Raw genomic sequence first — 21221 nt, 5'->3', positions numbered from 1 at the left:
GCAGCCTGTGGGGAGACAGTCAATGCAAATACTTCCATTCAATGTGCTAGCATGGACGCTGCCTGCTTTTCGGCCCTCGCTAATGCAAATAGTTATCCACCCAGCAGAGATAATGGTCTTGAAACACTGCTCTGCAGTCATTTTCCCCAATTTGTCACACAAGCTGAGCTGCCTCGGCTCAATCGGGCGACGCACAGTCGTTTTGAGCTTTCTGTTGCTTTTATTATTATTATTCGCTTTGGTATTTTTCTACAAGGGCTGTGGAAACATGCAGAAATAATGGGCACAGCTGGAATGTATTCACAAATGGGTCCTAATTAGGGTGACACAAGCAGCCTTGGTACCGAGGGTGGTGATAAAGACAAATGTTACAGACAGTCACTACTGCAGCACGCTGCTTTCAAGTCATGAAAGAAAGATCCATAGAAGGCAACCAAACAAAAAAGTGACCTAATACCAAAACCCATATTATAAGAAAATCAAAGGGGAGTTTGTCATGTCCAAATCACATCATTCTGAGAAAAAAAACACACACAAAAAAAGTCCTTTTGTTTAGCATTTTTTGAAAACTAATGATCTAGAGTTCAATCATGTTACCAAAAGTTGAAAAATGTGTGGAGAAACGTTGTTGCTGGAAACGATCTTTTTGATCATTTCCAGCTTCCATATCAAAGGGCCAATTTCTTTCTGCATATTGTTGATGCAACTCTGATTCCAATTACAGGCTTTATTTTTTGTAAGCATTTCCTAAAGGGGGTATCATGTTTGCAGGCTTTTTCTTGCTGTAATGTCCATCCTATTAATAAAACTTTCTGAAAACTGAATAAACTGTAGCAAGAATACATTTTGTTTCTACAAATGTGCTACACAGACTTGAACTGTCAACAGCACCATTAAATATGCCAGCTCCTCATGTTTGCAGGGTTTTCTTTGCTTTACTGTCCACCCTATTAAAGAATCTTTCTGAAAACTGAATAAACCCTTTAGTTACACTTTAAGGCAAACATGTGGATACATCAAATCTGACAGACCAGCATTGTTGGAAGGTAGCTTATAAACTTTTGTTTTCGTATCAGTGAGGGACAAAACTATTTTTGGAGCAGCAATGGGTAGATTTTTCATTGCTGAAGAGGTGGCTGGAGGGAAAGAGGGTGCAGAGGATGTGTGCATGTGACACTTTTAATTGTATGAAGTCAGCGTCTGCACCAGAAACCATACCACCATTTGTGCCAGCTCAAGCAGAAATAGAAGAATTGGTAAAATCTGCTGGGGAGAAAAATAAAATAAAGGGGAACCCCTGAAAGGTGCCTGGTCTACACAGACTATATATAAAATAGTCTTCAGGGGTCAAAAAAAAAAAAAAAACACATTGCCACTGCTCTGTATCTGGAAAGCACGCTGCAGTAACCATTTGGCTGTAAAACACCAAGCAAGCCTAGAAGCACATTCAGGCTTTGGCAGCATGAGTGTTTTCAGATAAATGGTAACATTTATGGAAGGAGGGGACACCTCAAAAAACATGCAGTTATATACAATATTTAAAAAACAAGAAGCTTATTGTTAGCGTTTTATATACAGTTTTGCTAGCCTCAAAACAAAACCCAATCTACCTAAAATACCACTGTGCATACAACCAGCTTTAAGAATGTAAGGATTCCATGTGAATTCAGTTAAACTGTCATACACGGTTTACAGGAATTTTAGCAAGCAGTGAAATCTGAGGCTTTTGTTTCTTTGTTAACCCACACCCAAGCTTTAACAAATCCAACCCGACGTCACACATTGCGCACTTACCTGCCAAGCGACACCAAGTTTGGAGATCTCTCGGCCAGACATGCCTTCAGTTGTTTTCGCCAGCTCTGAACATTTCTTGCCATAGTCAAATTGGGCAACTTTCAAACGCCTACAGAAATAAATGTGAAGCAGACTGTTAGAAAAACCAAGATAGTGATCTAATGCACTGTAAAAATGGAGCTAATGGAGCACTTTTCTTTGTGAGGGAGACTGTACATGGAATAGGCCTGCAGGTACAGATCCAAATGTTACGGGAGAACAGAAAAGCATAACCATAAACTCTTTATTCACATGGCCATTTCAGGCACAGCAGTTACAAGTTTGAGCTATACAAAATGCTGCTTTCAGAAAAGTATACTACTTATGAAATAATTCTTTGTAAATATAAAAAAAAAGCAGCCTATTTGATGCTTTCAGTTTTCGTCAGTGCTGCCAACATTTTCACCTGTTTTTTCCTGGTACAAGGATCCTTGGCAATCTTGACTTGTCAGGCTGGTAAAATGCAAGACCTTAGCATGCACATGAGAGTTCATTTATTCTGGCACTGAGGTATGCCGAGAACACATGAACAGCACAGAATATTGTAAAGAAGACTACTAACAGACAGGTATTTTTTTTTTTTGCAGAAGAAAGATGATAGAGGTCTCTTCTGCAGTAAACAATCTACCTGTTCGCAAGGTTATATATTTTGTAGATGAGTGCTACTTTAAAAGTTTGTCAGGTGACTCATTTGGTACTCAATTCAGCAGTTCATCTTACTGGTTCACCCTTTAGCCTTCAGTCTCCACATCGGCATAAAATTATGATTCCTTCTGTTCAGAAAACAAGAAGCTAACCCAGGAATCAGTAATACCAAATACTAAAGCAGCAGAAATAATAGCAATAGGACCACCAGTTCTAGGCAGCAGTTCAAAACGGCTAGTGCTCTTCCTATTAATCAGACAATTTATTAGTTTAAGACTGACACATTTGCCTCCAATGCCTAAATACAATTGCCATACTTTGAAACCATGTCCATACTTACTGCTTGCCCTCGCTTGCTGGTTTCAGGACATATTTGTCAAAGTAAAGCCGAACCAGGCGCTCCCTCTCCTCCAGTCCAGGAAGATCGAAGTTGACAATCTCATCTATTCGATCATTGATGGCCCAATCAAACTGTTCTGGCTGATTACTGGCCAGCACCAACATAAACCTAGAAGGGGAAACAGAGACACATACTTAAATTTCTCATTGAGCAGGACCAGTCGAGCTGACCACACACACAATCAATGTGACTGTCCTATTTCCTATAGATTTACAAAAGGCCTAAAATCTCTCATAATTCATACGAAGGCAAATGCTGCTTTGACAAATGCAGACAGTTCTTGCTTTGGACGCAGCGATGAATAATACCATGCATTGCTGCTGAGTCAATCTCTCTACATGTCCTCCCTCCTATTATATCACCTTTTCTGCATTTATGGTTCGCTTTATGCTGCTTTGAAAGCACAGAGTGTTAAAAACAATAAACTCAAAAGCAACAAGCCTAAGGAAACACCTGAGACATTCAATAGAACGGACAACAGGAAACTTCCCTATTGGCTGAAAAGATATTTAAACCAAAGTCACCCTCTTTGCCTGTAAAATAATTGTTTATTTTTCAGTTTCTTCATTATACTTAAACAAGTTTTGGTTATGGTAAACCCCCGAATGGACCTGACAAAATTTTATGATATGAGCTTCCCTAGTTAGTTAAATGGCACGAACTGCTGCTATGACAAATGTTTAGTTTAGGCAAGAGTGTTATTTAAGGCAGATTTAGATAAATTCATTGTTTAACATTTTTTTCCTTGTCAATTTAATTACCAGGCATTATGCAGATTGAATGGCATTCCTTTGATCGGCAGGTGAAATAAACAGAGGACACAAAAGTAACATTATTACTTTGCATCTCTCTGTGAACAGTGTTCATAAACTTTGTGTCAAAAGGTTTGTTCTTGATAGTAGCAGCTATTATAAGTGCTGTATTAAAGCTGCGTACACACTTCCAATTTTTATCGTTGGAAATGAACGACGAACGATCAATTGGGCAAAAATCGTTCGTAAAAAAAGTAACCAACGACGCCGACGAACGAGGATAGTCGTTGGAAATGAACGACCGGACCGGCGGATCGGATTGGACGATGATCGTTGACCATCTATCGTGTGTACGGTCGTTCATTGATCGTCCATGGTCTGAGCATGCGCGGTGAACAAACGTTCGCTCACTTCCTGTGGTGCACGTCACTTCCTGTATCGTTCAAACGATCGCATCTATTGTGTGTACAATATCTACGAACGATCGTGTCGTTATCTGTATGTACAGGATCGGTGCTATACGATCGTTCGCAGATATCGTGCAGGATCGTTCGTCGTTCGTTTACCAACGATAATAATTGGAAGTGTGTACGTAGCTTTATACATCAATTTCCTGCTGAAAAATTGCTTGTGTGGGGGTACTACTGCAACGCTGTGTTTTTATGGGTGTGTGCAGCATGCCCAGTGCTCACAACTGATTAAGAATAATTCCAGTTGCTATAAACTACAAATGAATGAGATAGATAGAGATATATATATTATATATATATTTATATATATATATATATATATATATATATATATATATATATATATATATATATATATATATATATATATATATATATAGATAGAGATGGATATATGGGTCTTAGTCCTTTCATTCTCCGCCTCTGCCTTTCAAGAGTGCTTCTGCCCAGGGGATTTTAAGTGGCTAAAATAACATTACATTAAATACAAAGAACAATTGAGCTTTTTATAATCTCTGATGTGTGGAGTACTCCTAAACCAAATTATTATCCATCAGCGATAACAAAGGCTGCTATTTTAGGTCATGTATTAATACCAATAAATTAAAACTGTGAAAGGAAAAAAAAAATCTAAAGTTAGACACGAGGTATCTTTTTATAGTTCTAATCTCCCAAGGCAAAGAAATGACAGGGTCTATTACAACAACAAAGCAAAGGACATTTAAAAGATAGACAAAGAAAATTCCCCTCCCCACCAAGTCTTGAGCAGTCACTTCTGCTTATTGAATTGCAGCATTATTGCATTAGGAAATTCTGGATGGTGAATAAAGTACCAAATATATGGATCAGGGCGAGTCTGGAGAAAGAAATAAGTGCAATACTTTAAATGAGCAGTTATTCCAACATTCTGTTAACCTCATATTGATTAGAAGTATTTTGTACACTTATAAACAAGCACTCTAGCATCTTTCGGGTGCAACGCTACAATCTCCATTTCTTGGACAGTGCAACAAAACACCCTTCCCTCAATATGTGAGTAAGAGATCTCCTTTTCTCCAGACATCAGATGCAAAGATGGAGGATTTATTCCACCACCAATACCTACTTAAATCATGACAATTTGCCCCTAAAACATTCAACTTACAAACATAAAATGTTACAAAGATGTGTAATTCCTAAACACTTCACTGTTGGAAGCCCTAAATTATTATTATTATACAGAATTAATATAGGGCCATCATATTACGCAGCGCTGTACAAAGTCCATAGTCGTGTCACTAACTGTCCCTCAAAGGAGCTCACAATCTAATGTCATCAATGTAGTCTAAGGTCAATTTTTTGGGGAAAGCCAATAACCTCACTGCAAGTTTTTGGGTTGTGGGAGAAAACCGGAGAACCCGGAGGAAAGCCACTGAGACACGGGAAGAACCTGCAAAATCCATGCAGATAGTGTCCTGGCCGAGATTTGAACCCATAAATCGTTATTTACCCATAAAGTGTTGTTTTAGTACAACCTCAAATGGCTTTTTCCCTCCTCCCTAAACACCAACTAATAGCTTATTCACACCAACAACACCTGTCTGCATTGGGCAGCATTACCCTAATGCAAGAAGCTCATCAAAAAAAAAAAAAAATACACCCCGTTTACCTCAAAGCTTTGAGCCATTGTGCTTTTTGAAAAAACATGCAAATAATAATAAAAAAGTATTACAAATGTATTAGCACAATGCACAAAAATAATAAAAAAACAGATCAATGCAAAAAAAAAAAAAAAAACACATCTAGCAAAAATAAAGTATGTAAAAATGCACACACATTTTTAATGTTTCTATTTGCATTGTGGTAACTAACATTTGAATGTGGGATATAGGATACTCAATAGGAGCAGTGTTTTCACCTTTCTGGTGCCAGGTCATCAGGACTAGGAGTGTGTAGTTCTGGGCTAATATAATGCAGGAATCTCTCAATAAACAGATGCATCTCCAACCTTTCCAAGCTAAACCCAAAATTACGCTTCTTAGCAGTTGTAAGTACAAAACAACTTTCCTATATTAGTGATGTAATAGATTTACCCACAGCTGTCAGAGTCATAATGAAGTTTATTTAGGGTTAAATTAAATCTGCAATCTCACGGGGCAGGAGAGGACATACTTTAGGGTGGTGATATTATAACAAATATATAGATATGTCTCTTTTGGGTGGGGGCCCTCATGTTCCCTTTCAATAAACATTTCCCCATTGTTCTAGGAATGGCACAGACATACACACTTCACACAACACTTCTCCATCAGCCTGTGGTACACACAGGAGCAGCTCACGACTCACTTGTTACTCTGCTCTCCAGTCCTGTAGAGAAAGGCATTTAGTGTCGCTCGGAGATCTTCACTGATTTTCTCCTGAAAACAAAGCAGAGGAGACAGCTGTCCAATCACATCTGCCTTTATTTCACTGTGTATTCTGCAGTTCATGTGAAAGGATCACAATTGGGTCTAGAGATACCAATGATGTAATACTAATCGGAGTGCCTAGTAACACTACAACCAACTGATGATTTTTTTTTTCTGATGGAAAATGTGTCATTTTGCAGCAGATTTGGCATTGCTTAGGTTGGATGGGCTAGAAGTAGTTCAACAGGAGCCCTATAAAGTCTGCATGGCTGCATTTTCAACCTAGCTATCTAAGCTTAGAAATGAACAAACTATCTAATAACTACATAAAATCAATGTGCAGTCCCTTTATGAATTCTCTATTTCTGCATGAATGACATTTATATCATGATGTAATGTTTATCTAGGTCATGAGAAACCAAATTTAGGAAATGGCATGACAAAGTAATTACATACCGTTGATCTCTTCCTTAGGAAAGCATCTGCTTCATCCACAAAAAGCAAAAGCCTGTGAAGAGAGACACAGATTCAGCTTAAGAATCATTGAGCCAGGGGTGCTGATGAGTACACATAACATTAGGGGCCAATCGGTGCAGCTATACAGACAACAAATCATTTTACTCAACAAACAATATTTATGTGAATGTTAAAGCATGCCTAGAATGAATGAACATTTTTTTTTTAATTTCACATGACCTCACAAAGATGGTTCTTTGCATTTATATGCAGACAAGGCTGTAAAGCAAAGGCAACTGAAACTTAAAAGCAGCAAGACAGTTCTCAAAGACCATTCACATAAAATTGCTGGAGGGTGTTTGGTCTTCACTGTTTAATTTAGTAAATAGTTTTATAATTATGGTGGTGAAAAACCAAACACATTTTAGATGCAGGTTCTGCAGTGCCATACATAAGTGTACAGCAAGAAGAAATAAACTGGGAGGCATCCAATAGCTGAAATTTAAAGCCATGGTCATTAGCACCACATATGCTTAATCAGCGATGGTTCCACTGCAGCAATAGGGAGATTTCTCAAGAGATTTGACCAACCCGCCATGGTTTAGAAAAGCAAAGTCACACAAAGAACCAGTGAAAGTTGTTCTAAACAGCGATGCCAACCATTTGGCAATTCGGTCCAAAACAGGTCCATCTTCTATCAGAATGGTAGTCACCCTGTTAAGGGAAGACATGCCAAATCCACAGTACAGGAAGACCATTTTTTTAATAATTCATCTAAGGAGAAGGCTAGTAGGTGTTTAGGAGTAAATAGTTTTCAACAATGTTTTAAATCTTCATACAGGACAATAAAAAACTCTAGGTGCAGCAGAAAGGCCATTGCTACCTTAGGGGCTCCTAACAAACCAAGACTAGAAACAGCATTGGTACAGGCAGGTTTTTAAAGTGCTATACACTGCAATAGTAGGAGCCAAAACTATCAAAAAAACCTTCCTACCAATTTAACAAATTGGAGGGACTCCGTGTTACAGTCTCTGTACTTGATGACTCATAAGCCACTTATAGGCAGCTTTTAAAACAGAAGGTGTAAAAGTACACTTATGGCCTCTAAAGTCCTTTATTGGGTGATCTGAACCCTGGGGACACTCAATAGTCTTCTGCCAGAGAAAGGAACCTCAGCCATGGGAACCATTTAAGGCTTTTACACAGCAGAGCCAATAAGACAACATCCATTGTCCTGGGGAAATGGGGGGGTGGTATGCTGACAGTAGGAAACGTTATCCTTGTCTGGCCTACAATTTTTCATTTGCCAGTCTTCATTCAATTCAGTGGATGAGGAAGAAACTATGTTATAAGCAAACTCGAAAAAAACAGAAACGTATGTGCTAATGTCAGTGACAAACTACATTTGTCATTTTTCATTGTGCTCTTTAATTTTAAAACTTCTAGCTAGAATCTAACAAGATAACCCTATTAAGTTATTCAAGATTTTGTAAACCCATTAGAATGCTAACATTGCATTAATAAGGAACCTATGTAATGATCATGAAAGCTAGCTGTTTCTCTAAAACATACAAAACCATCTCTGTCACATCATGCACCAGCAATGTTGTGTCTTTGCCCAATCCACAAAGGCAGCATCATCAAGTTATATTACCACCTGGTTCATGTAAGCAGAAATTATTTTTATTCCCAATTCAGGCCTTCTGAGCTGCATTATTTCAGAGGGGCCCCATACTAGAAATAATAAAATAAAGTAATATATTTTTTAAATACAAAAAATATGCTAGAAGTGCACAAAGATTGTTATGCAGTCAGTTTGGATGAAAAGCAGTGTATAAAATTGAAAGCGCTTATGGTCAAGCCCTCAACTTATCTGCACTGTATTCTTGTTTACTCACCCACGCTTGCTAGTGTTTGCCCAGTCAAACACTTTGTGCATTGCAGTAACTCCATCACGCCCCATAGGGGCGACGTCGCCACCAGTCATAATGGCGTAATCCATGCCAGAATGCGTGGCTAATTTCTGCAGGGGGAAGAAAACAAAACAAAAAAAAAACAGCTGTCAATCAAAATGTAATTAACCATTACATAGAATGTAGTATGTCCAAAGTAAAATCAACTTATGACTTGCAATTCTCCATACTTCGGACATCGAACAAACATAACACAGGCTTCCGATGACGAGAAAGACATTCATTTCTCACTGGCGGCTCTATCAATGATCTTGTTAAACATTGTCTAATGCCCACAAGGGAACACACTCATAAATCTCTCTTTTGGGAAGTGAGGGTGGGGGCTATCAAACCTATCAACCAGAGTGCGGTGTCTGTGCGTCACATAAATATAGCCCATTTCTCAATTAGAAAGACGACCACAGGCTCAGCATTGTCAGCCCACAAATCAATAGGCGCAATTTCTGCACCACGCTGTACAGTAAACCGATCACTGTGCAAATTACACAGTGCATGAGATGGGCGGCCAAAACCAGACAGGCAATTATATTAACCCCTTTACAACTATACTGAAAAGATAGAGTTTTAAAAAGCCAGAAGGGTAGGGAGGACAGAGCAGGTCATTTATTTTTTTTTTAAAAGGAAACTGCCAAAGTTAGAAACCTAAAATATTCAGCCTTTTAATATATTCAGTATAAATAAAGTTTTCTATCCATCCCTTAAATTTGCGTGGATAGAACTCTTCAACTGGAAAGTCAAAGGTCAGAATCTTCTATTAATAGTAATCGGTCATGAATTCACCTTTACAATCACATTTACCACAACAGGTAGTCCCTGAGTTAAGCACATCCGACATACGGACAACTCCTAGATGCCAACGGGGCTTCCCTGCTCTCTCGTGTGTAGGACGGAGGCTTGATATTGTTGTTTTACATGACTTGCAGAAGAAATCTTTTGATAAACATAGCTGAGGTTGTGGGTAATCTTAGGAGTTGAGCTGTAACATCTTGTAACTCTTTAATGACCAAGACAAACTCTGCAGCTGTTTAATTTGCATATCAAAGCACAGCTTGCACCAGAAGTTTATGAATGTTTTTGTAAAGTTTTTTTTTTTTTTTTTTTTTGCTTTGTGATTAGCTTACAGTGAGGATTTAATACAGTAACCTAATATGTTGAGACAAACATCTGTCCTAATTGCATTTATTAAAATAATGTACCTGTTCCGACCTACATACAAATTTACCTTAAGAACAAACCTACAGTCCCTATCTCGTATGTAACCCGGGGACTCCCTTGTATTGCATTCTGTGGTTTCCTCCTTCAACTCTACATCACTGCAGAGTGTAATGGTTACATAGGGGGGTCAGAGGATGAAACAACAGCATGAAGTGGGGACACAATTCCATTTCCTTTTGCATATTCTTTCTAAAGATGTCAAGAGAGATATCACATTATCGTTTCTGAGGGTATTGCTTCTTTCATAGCACTAGACTATTACCTTGGCAAATAGTGTCTTTCCAGTCCCTGGAGGACCATACATTAAAATATTCCTGTAAAGACCTTTGTTCTGCTTTGTATTCCTTGTGGCAATGGCAATATCTCTCACTCGTTCCTCTAGTTTTGGCTGAAACACAGAAGAAAAAAAAGATCAGATAAATCACAATTGAAAGCTCCACTTACGGGAAAAAAGTCTAGTTGACAATAGTGTAAAAAATAGGAGAACTCCTAAAATGTGGTCTGCTTACCATACCACTAAATCCATCCAACACCCAGAACATCATGCACAGAGCAAGGGACTGAAAGGCTGCAAGCCATCATGGGAGTTTAGCCCTTTCCAAGTTCACAGCAACTCTGCCAATATATATTAAGGAGGAAAAGATAGGATTCACAGGTTTGCATTGGCTCCCAGTTATAGGGCGACCATCCTAATTGTCTACTGCAGTGTCCTGGTGGTGGGGAAAAACCACAGATCCCAGCTAGAACAGAGTGATTTGGATAGCAGTGACATCCAATAATTCACTCACTGTCCCTCAGAAAGGTGAGCATAAAACACATTGCTAGGAGGTGTTCTCATTTACCTTAGGTAATGTAGTGACACAGTCTATTTAAAGTACAAAGAGTGCCTATTGGAGTTCTTCCATAAATGACAAAGAAAGATGAAGGCTGTTCTTTTTAAAGACTAGATCAATAGAAGTCACAAGCCACTTAAGGAGAGATATACACAGGTTGATTTTATAGCAGCCTTTCCTCACGTAAACTTGTTAAAGGAAAAGGACCCACTCAGACAATTAATCTGCTTAACACAACACCAGGATGACCCCGATGCCTAATGGAGTGCAGCAGGAGACTGGATTTATGGCAAGTGACAGTGGGGACATCCAAAGGTGACTTAGGAAAATATAAAATGTCTGATAGGGGATGAGATGGAAATGGCAGAGACACCTACAGGCATACAGACCAGTACTAGTAAGCTTAAAGAGCACAAAAATATATTGCAGCTTACCAGTCATTATATGTGCTGGATGCACGAGTTTAGTTTTTAAATATTTTAGTTATTATTTTTATTATTTTTTTTTAATATTTTATTTTTAGTTATTTAATATTTTTATTTTCACTTGGCAGCTCTGCCAAAAACAAAATTTCCTGTCCTAGGGTAACAAAGTGTTCTCAGTCTAGAACAGGAACCTGCCCCATTAACAGAGGGGATGGGTTCTGTAGTCCTCAGATAACAGTGCAATGGATAGAACTGCAGCTAGTGCACAGTGCAGGAAGTTAGGATAGCTGATAGATTCCTGGAAAGTCAAAAGGTAGTTTTTTTATACTAAAACAAAATAAAATAATCTGTGCTGTATTCAACAAATTCAATGGGAGCGAAGACAAGGGGATTGCTGGATTTACATACATTTTAAATAGGGTGGTTTATGAAAATTTTTACATAAACCAGAAACCCAGAATATTGTGCTGCCTCAGCCCACAATACTTAAAGAGAAAGTAAACTAAAAGTCCCCAAAACAACAAAAAAAATACTCACCTTCAATCCTGCAGGGCAGTTCAATCCATCTGGAGGTCTCTTCTATCAGGTCCTGCGTCGTACGTTCATCCGTCTTTGGGCCAGTGCTCGGGGCACTGCCATCTTTTCCTCTTCTTTTGGCTTCTTCTGCCTATGTCACCCAACACAGGAGCGAGATCGGGTGACGTAGGTGAGAAAAAAAACAGGGAATGCTCCCTGAAAGTAAATCCCTCTCCTCCACAATGCATACGGAGGAGAGGGATTTCACTTCAGGGGGCGTTCCCTTGTTGTGGGCGGAGCCATTGGGGCAGGTCCGGCCTAGTGTGCACCTGCCCACCCCATAAATGGCCTAGTGGCCATAAAACTTTGCCGACCCCTGGTCTAGGCGAACGAGAATTAGGGGGCAGTGCTAAATCCTTTTTTTTTTTTTTTTGAAGGGTGTTGCACTTAAAAAAAAATAAATAAATAAACAAAACAACAGAATTTTTACTCTACAGGGTTGTTTACCCTTTCATGTAAAGTGAAATTTCTGAGTTTAGGTATGCTTTAAGGTCAGGCAAAGCATACGTTTAGTACTGAGTGAAATAACACACACATAGGATACACAGAGATTGAAGCGTATCCAAAAATGTGATATATGGTAGCATACTAGTTATTATAGGGTGAGGTACACAAGTCCCCCCCATCCCATTTTCATCTGTTGATCTTTTTAGTATTACAGTTTCTCTCCTAAAAGGGCAACATCACTATACAAGCATGTCAAGGGTACAGAACTACCCACTGTCCATAACATAAGCAGAATGTGTTCTGCAGTCTAACATAAAAGGGTTTAGGTGGGGTTGACTACACTGCTTGGGATTTGACTGCACCCAAGGCAGAGTGAATTTTCTCCTAACGTATCAGAAATGCTAATATTTAGAACATAAACTAACTTTTTCCCTGTCCTATCTTTTAAAAAAATATAAAATAACCTAAAAAAACTAAACAAAAATGAATTTGGAATCAGAATTAACCAGGCTGTGCCCTTGCTTACTCCCGATCACTATATAATTGTGACATCACACAAAGGGAAGCACATATTGGTTTCAGATTCAGACTTGCTCGGCTACAAGAAAAAATTGCACACAGTAAGTCATTTATTTTCTGGATTATCAGAGCTTTGCAGACTCCATAAGCATACAGACAGCGTTTCCTATGTCTTTAATAACTAGCTTCAGCTTCTCCCCTTCCTGTCCTAACCTGCCTTGGCAACAGGAAAGTGGGAAGCTGATTTGTTGGATGAATGTTGCATAGAGATGATCAGTGTACATTCGAAATACTTACACTGAGAACGACACCTTCCAAGGCATCCTGGATCCTGCTAAAAAGACGTCTGCTGATCTAAGAATGACAAAGAAAAATTATATTCAAATTTGTAGAATGAACAATGCAATAATGCGTGATGGTATTGTTAAGTAGGCAAATATACTGCTCCATCCCCCTTTGCAATAGTCTGGTGGTTCATGCTGGGGGACATGCCAGAAATACCACTGCAGCAAAGCTCAATTAGATGAAGGAATTGTTTTAAGGTCAGAATCATGTTGCATTAGGACTGCCCATTATTTTTTAAATGATTATCAATACTTTTAAGCATTCCCATCTTACTCCTTTTATGGGAATGCATCACACAAATGGTGACATCCACAAATGCCAATGTAACACACTAAAGCATGCTCAGTTTAGTTGCAGTATTGCACAGTACCCTGACATGTTTGCCCTAGCTAAATTGTTAAAATTAGGCTTTATGCAAACTTTTTTTTTTATTAATTGAAGTAGAAAGTTGGACTTTTTGACATGTTTTTTTCTGCTGTCAGTACTACGTAGATAAAATTGCCTCTCTTATTCAGTGTGGTTACAGAGACAATTGGGGCAAACAACAATACCAGTGGAGGAGAATTAGAACCCCTTTCATAGGTGATCTAATCCTACCAGTAATATCCTTGTGTATACTGAGCAAATACTCCCTTATTCAATACAAGTGGGGGGTATAGATATAATTTCCTATGCTAGCATTATGTTTATCTATGTGTTTATAAGTGCCATACAAATGCTTGCTGAGGACAACCACACAGCGATTTCATTCATATTGGGTGCAGGCCATATTGTGTTTTCCTATTGCGCTATGCTGCCAAGTCAGTGCCAGGATCACAAGACTGGCTTATAATCTAGGTAAAGCTGTGCATGTTTGAATAATCCTTTCTAAAAGTATATGGAAGACCTGTAGGTGGTGGTGCCACCAATGTTGCTGCTGAGGGCTAAGAGCTGCCACGATGAGGGTAACTAACAATATTATATAGACCAAGCATATGTAAATACCTTTATAGGGTGCTTAATGGCTTCCACTACTGTTATACGAGATGTGTCTCGGACCAAAGAGGGCTTGCCAAGACGAGCTTCAATATAGCGACCTGCTACGCCAGTAGCGTTCTTGGCAGAGTAAACACCTACTGCAAGTAAGGTCAATCCAGCAACCTAAAGAAAAAAAAAAACAAAGGTGCAGGAGTTCATGAAAACATTACATAAATCTTTGTAATGTGGATCAAACATTAAAATTAGGAACAAAGAATAACGGGACTGTCAATACCTTTAATATAAAGAGTAACTAGTAAATGACCCTTTTAACCCTTATTTATGTACTGACACATTTAGCTTAGAGATTGCAAATATGAAGAATATACTAAAAGCCTCTAATGCTCTACAGAACATTTACCTGCATACATTTTTTTTCTTTGGGTTTAGGCTTAAAGTACATCTCTAATCAAAATTTAAAAGGACATTTTCTTGCGGTCTTTTGTATTGTTTGAGAGATCCCCCCTAACTACTTGTCCTGAGATCCAAAAAATGACAGCAATCACCCAAACAGGAGGTGAGGGCAAATCTTCCAATGGGTACACGATAGATGTAGGGGCTCTTTTGGGCAGAGTCGTCTTCTCCTCATGTGTCAGTGTCTGTATCTGTCCGTCATTTGCAGCTCCTATTTAATGTGCTGAGAAATATGTTGGCGCTATATATAAATACTGCTGCTACTACTAATAATGATATGCATCTTACAGCCTGAGATATATAGATATATATATATTTTTTTTTTATTATTTTTTTTGGTTGATAAAAGTGTGATAAAAATGAGTTTTTCTCACCCTTTTAACATTCTTCAGGGATCCCCTGCTATAATTATTGTATCCACAGCTCACAGAACATTAACTTGATGGTCAATGGGAAGAATTACTGTTACATAATGTCAACACTTCAGATATTTGAAAAGATCACCAGGTCACCTAAACTGACCTGAGAAGCACAAATTGCTCATGGAACCCTTAGAACTCTTTGGAGGGACCCTATGGTTCCACATAACCCTGTTTGAGCAACGCTGGTTTAGAATAATTTAACTGGCTGCTGACTTTCTAAGATGTATCAACCCAACGCAAGACGATTTTGAATACAGTATCAGTCTGTTGACATGAGTCGTAAAAGGTACCCCAAAATGTTTTACAAATATTCCCTCATTTCCTGTATAATGTTTGGGACAAAACAAATGTGCAACTACTGCAATGTGGATCCCCCAGTGTTATAAGCATGGCTGTGATGTGTTAGGTTTTTCAGGTGAGCTGCAGTCAGGTGTTTTTTCTTACAATAAACAGAAGCTCACAAGCCAGCACTCCTCAAGGTTAATCTTTCCTTTGAGCACACTCAAGGAGCGACCCAAACCATCTTAATGGTAGGTCAGTACCGACAATGATATCTAGCACTTGCACTACCAACAATACATTCCTTGCTACAGAGACGAAACAATCCGTTACTGTAGTACAGCCCCTATTAGAATATAATAGAGAGCCTTGGACCTCAAAGCTGCAGGAATCTTCAAGAAATGTGGGCAACTTGTTACCAGTAAGAGATCTGCTTTGGAATGCATCTGGTGGTTTTTAAGTTTTTTATAACTACTACTTCACTTTTCAATGCATGCTTAAGTGTTAATGGCATGGAGGTTCTATAAAGCAAAGAGTGGAGCTTTTATGAAATTGCTTTGGGTTTTGTTATATGCCCCGATGATGTTTAGCATAATTTGTTATTTATAATTTCCTGTCCTGGTAATTTTTTCTATTTACTGTAAACATTGCTATCTAAATTATATTTCCTATGTGCTCTCTCATGACTTTTTTCTTTTTAACTTGGCTCTCTGCACCACTGCATCCCAGCCAGGAGCATGTGGCAAGATGGCTGCCAGTGAGCATGTTGCAAAGCAGCATGTGCACACCATCATAAATGAGTTTTAGGAAGAGCACGCTTTTTGTCTCAGCAGGAGGAAGCCGGAACAAGATATTGTTTTGAAGGTTAAATTTAGACCATCCCATCATATCCATAGCAAAGGAAGAGGGAAACATTAAGCATTACTACTTGGCAAGTAACAATCATGCAGAGCTCAAAATGAAGAATCCGGCAGCAGGGGGGAAGTGACAGTTCCTATTAGGCGAGTGTCACAGCAGTCAAAGGAATGGAAACATAACTTAGAAGATAAAAGCTGAGCTATTCCTCAGGGATAGAAGTAAATCTCTTGCCATTGGCTTGAAGGGAGGTCAGAATTGGCTCAAAACTCCGAGGGTGACAGGAGATCTCTAAGAGTGACCTTTCCTAAGGCTGTTGTGATTCATCCACTAGGAGAGACTTTCATCCGTCAGCAGACATGGATTCACAGGCAATGCTAAAAATTGAACCTCTACTATAAGGAAGGGCTTGATGTCAGGGCAGAATCAATATGCATCAACCAAGTCTTTTTTTTTTCCCACCCACTTACTGGTCCTAGGCCGATGATATGTCACCAACAACAGAGGTCCATTCTTATTTTAACACTTTTTATGGCATGATTTTAAATCTGTAGCTAGCCCAGTTAAAGTAAATTCTGTATGCCAAAATTGTTTTTCATTCTAGTTTGTAGTGAAAGGTATCAGAAAGAAATGGGCAGGTTCTTCATTGGCTTCTATGGGATCCAGTGAATATTAATCATTGAAGCCCAATGTGCGCTGGATCCACTAATCCTGAACAGGCATAGTGATCCTGCACCAGGAATTGGGTAGAACATGGAAAGAGGAGGACTGGAGCATGCTGCACTACTAAAAAGCTATAAAATGATTCAGACTGCAGAGCAGGTAGGTTTCCACCCAGCCAGGTTAAATGGAAAATGACTAGAAAGTCTTCAACCCAATGCGCTCTCTTCTCCAGGTACTGCATCTCTTGTTATCATGGAGGTTAAAAAAAGCCAGTTGTGTGACTCTTTCAAAACTAAATGACTTTTCAGGCCTTGTTAAAGACCCATTGGCACATTGATGAAAGGCCACAGGTAGAGCATTTCTCCTCATTAGCCACAGCTCAGTAGCCCCAAAGCTTCCATCTATAGCCTGTCGTATCAGTATGGCCCCTGGGCAGACTAAAGGCTCACATGCTATATCAATATAGTACATTTTAATCATTTTAGTAATATCTATGTTGCCCACACATACCTTATTCTTTGCAGCAGTTTTTAAAACATTTAGCGATCTATAGTGTATGTTTTTTTTTTACTACCCATAATATTAAAGCACCAAACTGTTCTATAGCACTTTACAGGAGCTGTTTAATTTTTCTCATTATGCTAAATTATTCCCAGTAGCACAAAAGACACATCTAGTCTAGTAAAACAATGGAGCCAGACATTCACTATTGCCAGTTCAAGGAGAAGCTTTTAAAACCAAACCTACACTACATGGCCAAAATTCTAAACAATTGACCTCAATTTATTAAAACTTTTGGATATTCCATTACTGATGCATGGGCATTAAAATAGAGTTGCTTCTATATAAAAGAAAACCAGTACAGTGTTCAGGCAATTATGATTGGAAATGGTTGTACAGCTAGAACACCTTTAGTACAGCTAACCTGAAAGTGCTAATTATATTGGGGGGGGGGGGGGGGCCAGCATGACCCCCTAACTTTAATACTTTGGGGTTTATTTTCAATGAAACCAAAGAACTATCAAGGGACCATACAGACCCATGTGTTTTAATGACAGTGATTGATTCACCATCAGGGAAGATTCACTGCTCTTTATATAGATCCCAATGGGTCACTGACCAGAACAAGTACGCAAAATAGAAGTTCATTTAACTTCATAGGCTGAATGTTTTTTGTGGACCTCAAGTCAAAGGATCAGTAAAACCACCAGGCAACTGATTGGAGTTGTGCCTCTAGTACAGGGTGCCTACTAGCTAAAAATGTTTTCACATGCTAATTTTTTGGTGCTTTTCTTATTTATGGGGTCATTTGTAAATATTAAACAACAGTAGTAGCCTACACTCTTAACAATAGAACCAAGGCAAAAATCAACAGGGAAACGGACCAGTAAATGTCTATACTGGCAGCTAGAAATTTCCCTGTCGAACTCCATAAAGAAAAAGTTACTAAATACAAGACTTTTGGTTCTACCAGTAAAGGGGAACAAGGGTAATCCTGCATGTGCAATGATAATAAAAAAAACACTCCCCAGTGGGAATCTTACAGGTCCATGTGCTTCAATAGAAGTAATTGATTCCAACCGGGGAACATCAGGCTCCCGGTTTTATAAGTAGAGCCCTAGGTGTTTTTAAAATTAAAACAGGACATGCCTAAATGACCATCCTAATGGCACCAAGAATCAGGATATCCCACCCTTGTGTACACCAAACAGCACAACAGAAGAAAAGGACAAGCAGCTCATTAGTTTGGAACTAGCAAAATTGAGAATCATGGAAGGGTAATTTATAAAAAAGACAAAAACCTGTTTAAACCATTTTCTTTACATCACCCCCTTTCACGTGTGCCTCACTGGCTAGAAGGAGCCACCTGCACCCTTTTTATTCATGGAATTCTAATGGAGACACATTCCCCAGCTCCAACGCTTTCTGGTTTCAAGAATGCATCTGTAGGTTTCTCATTTTCAAAAACTCTGGTCTATAGTATTCAGATATTTGAGAAATCACCATGAAGTCCTAAATATCCTTCCCTATAGAGGTAACTATGGGAAAAGCCTAATATGTCATATAAATGACCTGTCAGCACAGCCAACGATATTGTAGTCACTGAGAAACTGTGACTCCCATGTCCGCTGTAGAACTACAGACCCCTGTATCCCACATCAGCTAACAAAAAACTGGGTTCAACAGCAGGTTAAAGATTACTAATTTCAGCTCTCATTAGCCAGCTTAGAAAATAAAATGCCAAAAATATAAAAAGGGGCACGTGTGAGCTGGCTTGACAAACACTCATTTCCTCCCCTTTGCTTCAATCAAAAGAATTTCCACTTCGTTCGCTGGCAAGAGAATTGCATTCTGCTTCGTCAAGCCATTTCTTTTTTTAAGCTCATGTGCTGAGCTGGGGGAGTGGGGGGGCTTTAGCAATGCTTTTATGCTGCATCTGACATCTGTGCATGCATTAGGAAACAGACAATTATAGGCTCATCAAATCGAAGTTTACGTCCTCGTAGCTTCGGAAGGTTCTCCATTAACGGAATGAGCTGCAGGGGAACTGCGGGGAATTAAAGTCACTTTTCAGATTCAAAAGACCAGAGTGGTTTGTGACAGAGCTGTACATTTATTTTGTTGAATTTCAGAAGTGTATTGACAAAGATCAGAGCAAGCCGTGATGGCAAAACAGGTCCCTTGGGTTTTATTAATTACCTCTCATTAGGCCCCAATACATCCGCAGGGAACTGACTCCATGTGTTCGGCAGGTGTTGGAACACTTTGAGGCCTTGTTCACACTGGCATTTGTTAATCTGAGCTTTTGAATGCTCATCTGAAAAGCAGCATGTTCAGCGAGCATTTACAAAGCATTTCAAAAGCTTTGAACAGCTTTACTGAAGTCATGAAATTAAACCTGTGCTTAGAGAAATACAAAGGCCTGTTCTTCCATCTGAAAATGCTAATTCAATGGCTGTCATGCTGATCCAACAGTTAGTACTTGGAATTCCTAATCTAAAACAATGTGGAGGGCTGAAAATTGTGACATTTTGTTGGCTTTTTAGGTGTAAACTTTGCAATAACATAGTGTACCAGTGGCGACTTGAAATACTAGTTGATTGGCTATGGACACTCAGTTTAATACTATAAGTACATGACCTGGAACAAACACGGAAAAAACTGAAGCTCTGCTCTGTAATTTGTTCTAAGTTAGGGACTCAAAATAATGCAGCCGGAGAATACGTATGACAGCCCAGTCCAAGTTGCTTCGCATCTTGGGGGGCCTAAAGGTGGGGGTGTTCAACATGAAAATCGTAGACTTTTGTCTATTACAACCCTGGACAAAACCTATTGGTCATGAAGGTTGACCACCGTACTGGAGTACCGACAGGGAAGCAGGCTGGCCATGCTCCATTCCTCTTGCATTAATACAAGGCATCTTTTTTCCAGTGCCGGAAATCTCATTTGCTAATGTCAAGGAACAAGTCTGGGTACCTAAACAAGCTGGCATCTACCCAGGACTCAAAATAATTTGGGTGGGTAAGATAATCTTTACATAAGAAAGCATAAAGCAAAACAATACAGAAAATTATTTCCTCTCTAAGCAGTTGAATGTTCTCAGGCTCCAAAGAAAGAGTGGCAACAGTGGACTGGCAACAGGCAGAAGAAGTGCATGGGCTGACTGTTTGACCTTTTCGTGGTCAAAGCTTAGACAGCCATACCAAGTTGGCAGCTTTCTCATGTCACAAATAACATGACAAGAACTATGACTTGAAATTAGGAACATGCACATTCCTACACTTTTGCACCATTTTCACCTACTGTTTTCCCATTTTATACAATTACAAGGAAGGGCCTGGCTATCCCTGCTAGGTTTTCTGTATGGTAAACTAAACCTACTAGTAAGCATGACACATTATTAAAATGTGCCTGGAAGGGATTAAGTTGGGAACTAAGCTCTGGAAGTTTTACTTCTGTGTTCCCAAAAAGGAATCCGTGTTTCAGCCTGCCTATATATATCCAAAACTAAAAGATTTGTTACGTGTGAGCTCATAAAGGGTAACAGCAGCTAAAAGTGCTTTGTTTGATTAATGGCAAGTTGGATGAGATGCTGTTTTTTTTCATCAAGATGTCCACACTAGACTTTTTTTTTTTGTTTCTCTCCAACTCTAGTTGCTGCAATTATAGGAAACACAAAACAGAGGGTTTTTTTTGCAAATATTCAACTGTATTCAGTGATTTATTCTCATAGGATACATAATACATTGACATACAATACAGGATCATGCAATTGATCTGGTTAGTGGCAGTGG

At 39.0% G+C, this 21221-nt stretch overlaps 1 protein-coding gene across 1 annotated transcript in view; it reads right to left on the bottom strand.

Annotated features, from left to right (window-relative positions):
* LOC140340694 (ATPase family AAA domain-containing protein 3-B) overlaps positions 1-21221 on the bottom strand; it is a 44790-nt gene that overhangs the window by 9431 nt on the left and 14138 nt on the right. The window contains exons 8-15 of the mRNA XM_072426045.1: positions 14261-14416; positions 13229-13285; positions 10394-10519; positions 8842-8966; positions 6944-6995; positions 6426-6496; positions 2819-2986; positions 1795-1903 (exon numbers count right to left, since the gene is read on the bottom strand). Coding sequence (XP_072282146.1) covers positions 1795-1903; positions 2819-2986; positions 6426-6496; positions 6944-6995; positions 8842-8966; positions 10394-10519; positions 13229-13285; positions 14261-14416 — 864 coding nt within the window. The remainder of the gene's footprint in view (positions 1-1794; positions 1904-2818; positions 2987-6425; positions 6497-6943; positions 6996-8841; positions 8967-10393; positions 10520-13228; positions 13286-14260; positions 14417-21221) is intronic.

The sequence above is a fragment of the Pyxicephalus adspersus genome, chromosome 11, assembly GCF_032062135.1.
Source record: "Pyxicephalus adspersus chromosome 11, UCB_Pads_2.0, whole genome shotgun sequence".
Taxonomy (NCBI): domain Eukaryota; kingdom Metazoa; phylum Chordata; class Amphibia; order Anura; family Pyxicephalidae; genus Pyxicephalus; species Pyxicephalus adspersus.
Note: the sequence above shows the minus strand (reverse complement) of the source record. Positions and strands in the feature narration are given on the sequence as shown.